Raw genomic sequence first — 9,614 nt, 5'->3', positions numbered from 1 at the left:
TTTTTTTTTTTTTTTTTTTTGATTAGGGGAAGATAATTTTTTTTCTTAGATTATATATGTGTGTATATTGAACACAGTTACTTTTGAGATTACTAATATTTTTTTATATGCTGTTGAGAAAACAATTATTCCTCTGTACAGTTGTTTGGATGTTGTATATTACATAAAATTAGAGAGTATACAATTTCAATTATCCCCAAGCAATAAAAGTTTTCAAATTATTACTGTAGAACTAATGGTAAAACCAATATACTTACAAAAAAAGATATTGCATATTATATAGGCTAATGTTCTAAACTTCCCAGGTTTACAAAGTCTTTTTTTTTTTTATTATTACCATGTTTGAGAAAAATAATAAAAAAAAATATAAAGGATTTTTTTTTCAAATAAAATAGAAACCTATGTAAGTCTGATATCAATGAAACTGGTTAATAGTGTGGTGTGACATATTTTATAAGTTATTTGAAGCCAGTTAACAGACTTCTAGAAGTAGACTAAGCTCCAAGTTGTCATAATTAGTTGGGTTTGTAACAAGAGAGTTCAAATTACGTTTCAAGCTGCTAATGATGGAATTATTATTATTTTAATACATAGCACACTGCTATTATGATCTATGTACTAGAGAAGGATTTGGAAATTTCCTGAAGTTATTAGTTTCAGTAGACTCTTATTAAAGTTTTTGAAAAATGCCAAGAAATAAAGAATTCTGATTTTCATCTATTTTATTTTTAACATTTGTACAGATGGTCGCAAGTCTTTTCCAATTAATCACGGCCCAACTTCGAGAGAGAACCTGTTGAAGGTGATACTTCCTCACTGTTCTAGTTACTGTTGTTTTTATCCTGAACTTAGAAAGTGTATGGTTTTTAGGGTCTTGTTGGAGTATTAATAGCTTTACTTGTTAGTTGTAACTGGATTGTTTTGAATGATTATTGATAACATCAAAATGACAAAGCTTCGAAGGAATCAATATAAATGTATCCTATCCATCTGTCAAAATTATATACCAGATTTGAGACCTTTTATATATTTGAAAAAGTAAGTGAACATAAAAACAAATGAACTATGGGCAATAAAGGCAAGGGGGAGTATATTAAATTTGTATGTTAACCCATTGACTGCTGATTCGCTACATAGGGTGTGGTCAGCCTCTGGTAGTTCAATGTGAGCGTGCTGTATATGGTGTACAGCTTGCAAAAATTCCATGTGCATTTAGAGCAGCTGCAGTCAATGGGTTAATAAATGGTTAACTTGAGAAAAATTGGAGATTTTAATACAGTTAAAACTGAAAGGTTTTTGGTTTTCAAGGGAAAAATTATGTGCATCAGATCATTGTCGTGGTTAGTAGCCTGTACAATCACCTAAGTATAAATAGTAATTAGTTAATTTTCTACTATTATATATTAATACTCAACTTTTTTTTATTTATATCCTATATTGGTAATCTGTTGAAATCTTCAGAAGACTGTTTCTCGTTGTAATTACCGAGATTTAATCGTGGGTCTTGGTAGAAGTTCCAGGATCCAAACTTAATCACTAACACCTCCTCAAGACTTTGTCTCTGAAGATGGCCATAGATTAGCAACACCCAGCATTCTCTGAACAAGATCCAGGATAAAATCCCAACCACTACCATCACAAGCATAATCCCTCTCAGGATCTCCCTGAAGATTGCAGCAGAATATCAACTACTTAGTAATTAGTATCATAAAAGGGCCCCAGTGATCATATAAACTACTAACCATGTTAATGACTGATATCCATTTACCACAACCGTACTGTCAGTATTTATGTGAATTAGTTTCACAACCGTACTGCCAGTACTTATGTGAATTGGTTTCTATATTAGATATAACTTTAAAAACAATTTAGGCCTTCTGACCTGTGGTGACTGTTAGTAGATGTATAGAGGATATAGTTCATTTTGTGTAAAAGGACATTTGAATGTGTAAAGGTGGTTGTAAAAGGTCCATTTGTTATATGTATATCTTCTCTCCAAAAATGTCCTTATACATTATACCTTTGTTCGACTAGTTTAAAGTCAGCTTGGTGGTGAAAAATATCTTAACTGTAAATTTTATATATAATGTCAAGTTATGTAAGATCGTGTGATACTTATATTGATTTTTTTTTGTTAGAGGTAACCAAAGTAACGACTACATTTTAATAAGAACAAAAGTTAAACTGTTAATTTTATAGGATGCTGCTACTGTGTGCAGGAAATTCATAGAGCGAGATCCTGAGAATGTGAGATTTAACGTTCTAGCCTTGGCAGCAGCTGCTAACTGAGAGTCCTGGTCAGTTATTGTAGGTGAGGATGAAGATTTGTTAATTTTTTTTTTCATCTTCAAAATGACATTTATGTGGTGTTAAATTGGATTATCTAAAAGTATGTTAATCCTAGAAGGAACTAATTTACAAATAGTATTTTAGTTGTTTTCTAGTTTTTATACTAAAAAGTAGGCTGTGATGTAATGAAATCTGTAAAATATAGAACAATTTGGAAGAAAAGAAAGCACTCAAACTTTACTATACATATCCAACTTGAAGTGAAACCTTGAATTGTAATTATATATTTTATTAATTTTTATACTATGTAATATATAATGCAACATATCAAAAAAATCTATAAACTACAATTTAAGGTTTCGCTTCAAGATGGATGTATATAATATAATTTGAATTCCTTCTTTTTTCCAAAACTGTACTTTAAACAATATGCCATTGAACTAGAAGTACTTCTCATTTCTGTGTAAACTAAAAATATTTTATCTACTACTTGAACATTTTCATATTAATTTATAAATAGTTCAACACTTTTCTTTTAATCAAAATTTAATATTTTCACATTGTCTGGTAAATCTAGGAAGTGATGTGCAAACTTTATTTGCAGTTAGCACATTCAGAAAGATTTTTGAAATCCTATAGTAGATTAACATTGTAATTCTAATAACATAGCCCTTTACAGGTTTCTTTCAAAAAGGCAGATCTAGAACATTCATGTACATGTTTCTAGCAGTAAGACATCTAAGCCTATAATCTAATGAACTTTTGATTCTTTTTTTAGCAGTAGTTGTATAATGTAATTTTAATCCAATAGATAGATCCCCTAACAAGTAATTGGTTTACATTTTGTTAACAGATGTTGTAGTAATAGTTCTATAATTAGCCTAATCTTTAGTTTGTCTTAACCAAGATGCAAGTACAGGATCTAATTTTTTTTAGCTAGTTTTTGCTTTTAACATGTAATGTTTGCACGCTTTTGCATAATAAGAATTTCTCAAGTTATTAGGAGTAGAGCTTTCTAGAATTATTAGTGTGACAGTGTATATATAATATGTTTGTTGAAGTTTTGATGTGTACATTTCAGCTTATCTTAGTGTGTGCAGCCTAGCGGGACTTGACTGTGATGACTTTTTGCTTCATACCAAAGATCTTGTTTAAGTATTGTATGTGGCCTTTTGTTACACATCTATTTTGAATGCTGAGCAGCAGTTAAAGCAAGTTGCAGCTATATTTTTTATTGTGGCACTGCATTTTTTGTGCTATTGAAAAAAATAAATTATTCTAATTGTGACCATAAATATTCTGTGTGTACTTTATAGTTGTACCACCTACATTTTACAAAGTGATGAGGAAAAAAATGTCTATGCCTTTGACGTAGTAAATTATGCAAGTTTTAGATCACCTGATATTTGAGTAATTTATTTGTTACTTTTTTTTTAATGTAATATTGTAGATTATTTCACAAACCATCTCACCAAGTCGTAAAGAAAGCCACTGATAAATTTAACTGGAAAGCTGAAAATTCTTTAATGAACTAAAAATCTATATTGGTGTATATCTATGTGAGAGACCATGACAGAACATTGTGTTACTTGAGGCAACCTACGACTAAGTCAACAAAGCTACTACTGCATCAAGGGAGGGAGAAAAAAGGTCACAAAAACAGCAATTTTCTTGCTTGTTTATTCTTCCAACAAGATCCAATACATAATGGCTTGGAATGTTAAATAACGCTAAGAAGATAACATACTAGTCATACAAGTTTCCATTTTTATAAGCTTTTTAGTAACTAGTTGTAAAAAAAGATGATAAAGATAATTTATTTTTACTTTGCTAACATAACTTACATTATTACCATAAAGTAAAAATTTTGTTTAATATTAAAAAACTAAACATTCACAGACACACTGTAACAAAACACATTTTGATTATTGGTCATGTATAAAAAAAATAATAACTAAACCAGTAATAACTTCCCTATATCATGACAGGTTAGAACTACAGGATTTATCAGTGACAGCTTTCATCAGCTGAGCTAAGTTTATAACTGGTATTCTCAAGTCCACTGATTTTTTTCCCAAAGATAGTCGGAGGTTTAATCAGGAAGAGTGTAATGGAGTAAATCTTGTCTTTGACTAGTTAAAACTGGGATTGAGCACAAAGTAAAATATTTCAAAACTATTTATTTATTTCACACACAAAAAAAGTGAAAAGTGTGTAGAGTTGATATTTTTATGATTCTGTGAATAGTTATTCCAAACTGAGAAACCATAGTACTTATACACAAAAAAACTATAATAATATTATTCCAAGGCACGTGTTATACCTACGTCACTGTTAGTCACTCATATTGATAGATAAGAGGGGAAGCAATCTTAACGTAACACCTGACCCACCAGTGGAAAATATCATTGTCTGTTTATACATATGTTTTACTTCATAGCAGCCTTTCCTATGAGAAACCACGCATGACACCATAAGGGAATGATCCACAATAATAGATGAATAGAGCAAAAGGAAAAGATACCTTATTGACTGATGTTGTACATTAAACTACGTACATGTGTAATAATTTGGAAAATTTTTATGTTAATCTACAGTTAACACATAAGGGATGTAGAAAACACCTAGTATGTCTGCATACTATAAAAGCTGGAGATTCACACTTAATGGAGATTTTAATGGCTACCTTGTATTAATCTATAATATTTGCTATTGTGACTAATAAAATAAACTCGTAGAATAACTTGTTGGGTGTGCATGAATCAGTACTAATAAATCCCCCCCCCCTCTAAATAAGCCAAACAGTTCTGGTGCTTAAGACTTATTAAAATAATGTTGATTAACGTGTTAATGTAAAAATCACTGAAACTCGGATTGTAAACATGAAAGCAAAACCAACCCTTATTACATAGAAGCTTATTTTGAAATACGAGCTTTCAGTTTGTTTTATAGATGAGTTCCAATTTACCTTCGTAAATCCTTATACGGTTTTTGTAATTTTTTAAACGGAACTACATTTCTCGAAGTTATCGAAATATTATTCAATAAGAAATTTAACTTGTATTCAAATTAGATTTAATTGGCACAATGAAATAAATCTTCCTATAATGAAGCAATAGGGAGGCTATCTATCTAAGTGACCGAAATAATAAATACAATAGTGCCATCTGTTGTGCATAATTACAACATGATCTCAATGCTTGATGTGGTGAGTAGGGCTTAAGTTGGAGATAATAAGTCTTAACGTACGAGATAATAACACTGTGCCTCCCTTTAGCGTTACTACTCGACATTGTATGACACCTACTATTTCCATATATAAAGATTTCATGTAAGTATTGACATTACTATTCTAAATTATAGATTTTTTTTAGTGACGAACGCAAAACACGACGAAGTTGTTATTTGTGTACTTTATTATGTACATGCATTCAATAATGTAATACAACATAATATCTCGTACGTACGAGATACTTTCAAGTTATTTTAACTTTGCAGTTCAGTCCTTTTGTATCGTATGACAAATAAGCATAATCGGAACATTTTTTCCCGTGCAATACTCTCCAGAAAAAAATACCTCTTTTTTTTTTTTAGAAAATGTTAACTTTTTTGTTTAGATTCTTACAATTAGGTATGAATACTACGATTACTAATTAGTAGCACAAACAGCCGTCCGTGGGCAAGCATTTCTGCTAGTTTGGATAATATGGAAATCAAACATAGTTCGTATAGTTAATACGTTATTATGTTAAACTATTCTCTAATTTCGTTATACCTGGTGCTTCTACTAGGCGCGTTATCAACACAAACGTTAGCTTTGGCAGCGTGTTATTTATATTCTTGAAATGCTATCTGTCAATTTTTAATGGGTTCCACGGCGTGTCAGCAGGGTTTACAGACCTATAATGCTAAAATCTGTGGTTCAGTTCTCCGTGATGAACAGAGCGCATATAGACCATTGTGTAGCTTTGCTCTAAAACGAAAAACAGCATTTTATGGGTATTTTCAAGTATTCTAAGTTTTCTGAAAATGAAACACACTAGGAGAGATTATGAATTCTTAGTAGACTTATAATGGTTTATGTAGAAATATAAACTGAATCACATCTCAAAGAATCTTCAAAATATCTACAGTCAGAAAACAAAACAAAAAGTAGTATTTAGTCTATCGTAGTTTTCGGTTGTATGCTCTTCACTCTCGCTTATAGATTCTGATTTTCTCGTACTCCTAACGATGCTTTTACGGGAAAAACCGTAGTGGTAAAAAATAAAATATTCATGAAACATGCAATTGTCTTTATTTTAGTATATATTTAGTACTCTTTTGAATCTACACACTGAATTTTGAATTAAATATTTATTTGTAACATGTGCTATATTTGCAGGAAAGTTTTAAATAAAATTCATAACTTGACATAACTGAAATTTAAAAGTATCTTATAGTTATAAAATGCTGTCACTAGTGCCGTCCTATGACATGCAAATATTACAACACGTTATATTCTTGGTTTGTTATATCCAACTGCACAAAACAGAGAAATCAAAATATTCTTTCGGGAGTTGTAGTGATCTTTTAGTGGACAGGAATCTTGTTAATATCATTCTTAATGGAAGAATAATTAACTTTAATGTGCATGTACATTATTAGAAGTATCATTAAATTAGCAGTGAGAATCAATGGCTGCTAAAATATCAATTTGCTGTGTCCTCCTAGTGACATTATTCGATTTTTTATGATAGTTAAAGTATTTTTATCCTTTTTTGCTTTCAACATGTATATAATTTTGTCAAGAAAGTCTTGAATTCTGGATTCTTTTGTATTTAGTTAACTTTAAGAAGTCCGGATGTGTCAATTTGACATGCCTGTTCCATGTTTTTTTTGTATTAAAAAACTACTGGATGAAATAGTTTCAGACTACGGATGAGCTTTTTACAGATTATACGGATTCTTTAAATATAATATATGATTTTTATATGAGATATTTGTTTGAATTTGCAGCTTTAAAAATATGAAAATATTTTCTTGTGTTCTGAGTAAAAAACAATTAAAATTGCTTATCTTAGTCGTATATTTTAATTACTGAATTCTATGCCTTCTTATAAAGGTTTTGTTTTATGAAACAATATATTTTATCTTTCTTTTAATTTTAAAAATATTGCACGCATTTTCACTGTGTTTATTATCTCTGGTGTACAATGAAAATAACTTTATTTTTTACCTTACCAAAAATTATAAACAAGCTAATTTGTTTAAAATTGTTAATCAGAAAGTTTGATTTGATATACAAAAATTATGTTTTCAACCTGTTTTATATTCATTTACATATATTTATTTTGATGATTTTCTTTGTTCATTCAAATAGTTACTTAGATCGATAAGGCTTAATGTAAATATAAAAAACATGAAGAGTTTATAAATTACCAAAATAATTTATTGATAGACGACATTTCCAGCTACCGCCCTTCATAAGACTTAATTGCAAACAAAATATTAAAGATTTGAAAGAAACTGTGAATACGGTATCAGAAAAACAATTTGATTATGTAGCCTAAAAATTGGGTAGTTAGGCATGAGTGGTAGCACTAATGGAGAAAAACTTGATTCTGTATCCTAAAACTTGGGTAGTTAGGCCTAAGTCTGGTAGCACTATTTGAGAAACAACTTGATTGTGTAGCCTAAAACTTGGCCAATTAGGCCTGAGTCCGGTAGCACTATCAGAGAAAAACTTGATTGTGTAGTTTAAAACTGCAAAGTTAGACCTTGAACTAGTATTATATGGGAAGAGAAATATTTTGTACAACCTACTAATAAACCAATTATCCAAATCAAAACACTGACTATAAGTCGTTATTATAATTGGACTGGCGTAACACTATTCTTAACGTTTTAATTACATGTTAGCTAGTAAGTCTACAAAAGTAGTCTGATAATATCAAGAATATTCGGAAATATTCGTGATCGAAAGATTTTGTAAGGTGTTTAGAAATACGGGAATCAGTGAAGCATTTAATCAGTCTTTAGTTGGTAGAGTGTCAGTTATTCAGTGAAGTAATTGAATCAGTGTTAGTTATTACATAAATTTAGTTACTCGATCGATTGGCCGTGAAATTGTGCAAGTAAATTTATTTGTATTTTAGTCATAGTACCATTAGCGAGGCATTTCTGTTGAAACGCCATTTGTAACTTAGGCCTACAAATTACAATAGTGTACAAGTGAAGTAGCCTGAAGTGATATGAAAAAAAAAACAAAAAAACTAATTTATTATCGTAACATTGACTGTATTTAGCATTATATTCATCAAGTATTTAAAATAATCCGCGAAAGAACACGTCAAGACAGTAGTTAGATCAAAATTAGGGACAACTAACGCTGACAGTCTTTTCGTGTTTGCATGCATTTCTGAAAAAAATAACAAAAAACAATATATTCAAAAGAAAAAAATTAGTAAGTTGCTTCAGAGCTTAAAGACACGATGCTTGTATCTATGTATAAATTCCAGGATAATGATTATAGACTATTTTAACTGTGTCTAAAGTATATGATACTAGCAAACGTTTTAGATTTACCGTTGTGTTAGAATAATTTCCACAAGTGTATAATTTTGATGCTGCTTCAGGAAAATATAAGTCAGCTTGTTTCCACATGTTTATACAATAGTACTTTTTCTTTTTTGTACACTAGTGCCATTTTTAAAAGTTGCGTCAATATTTCATATCATCCATCGAGATAGGCTGACAAAGCCTGATAATATAAGGATCAGCTAATCATGGTGCGGATTATTTTATCGTATATGAGTAAATACGTTTTCTACTGCAAGCTATATCACAGCAAGGTGAACAAAACCCTAATGTTAAAATAATCTAGATACAAAATTAGAAAACCAAAAGCCTAGATCTCTGTGAAAGAGCACAAAGGTGTTTGTAGATTCCTATACTTTTTCGTACCAATAGATGGCACTAAGAAAGTAAGTATGTTATTACGATCAATAGTTACAGAAACAATGCGAAAAAGATCGTTTTATTATTGAGTTAAGTTATTAATTTGTGTTTGTTTATGAATGTAACACTCCTTCTGGATAATTGAATAACTAAACCAGTAGATTAGAAAAATTTTGCAAATAAAAAAGAAAGTCTAAAAAAATGTTGAGAGATTGATTATATGTATAAAATATTAAATATTGATAATTAGTCAATAGATGGCAAGATGTTATAAAACCTCTCTAAATATAGTAGAGAAAGCTATTCAAATATGTGTTGCATATCACGTCAAAATTAACTACGAGAAAATGGAAATATATTCATTGTATTTTAATTAAATATTAAAG

General features: G+C 29.9%; 1 protein-coding gene across 1 annotated transcript in view; it reads left to right on the top strand.

Moving 5' to 3' along the window:
* Positions 1-3,712, top strand: part of LOC106463662 (ubiquitin carboxyl-terminal hydrolase isozyme L3-like) — an 8,468-nt gene extending 4,756 nt beyond the window's left edge. The window contains exons 5-7 of the mRNA XM_022391222.1: positions 713-802; positions 2,200-2,311; positions 3,371-3,712. Coding sequence (XP_022246930.1) covers positions 713-802; positions 2,200-2,289 — 180 coding nt within the window. The 3' untranslated portion in view covers positions 2,290-2,311; positions 3,371-3,712. The remainder of the gene's footprint in view (positions 1-712; positions 803-2,199; positions 2,312-3,370) is intronic.
* The last annotated feature ends 5,902 nt before the right edge of the window (positions 3,713-9,614 follow it).

This window comes from Limulus polyphemus, unplaced genomic scaffold (assembly GCF_000517525.1).
Source record: "Limulus polyphemus unplaced genomic scaffold, Limulus_polyphemus-2.1.2 Scaffold1456, whole genome shotgun sequence".
NCBI classification, from domain to species: domain Eukaryota; kingdom Metazoa; phylum Arthropoda; class Merostomata; order Xiphosura; family Limulidae; genus Limulus; species Limulus polyphemus.
This window is presented reverse-complemented; position numbering and strand designations above follow the sequence as displayed.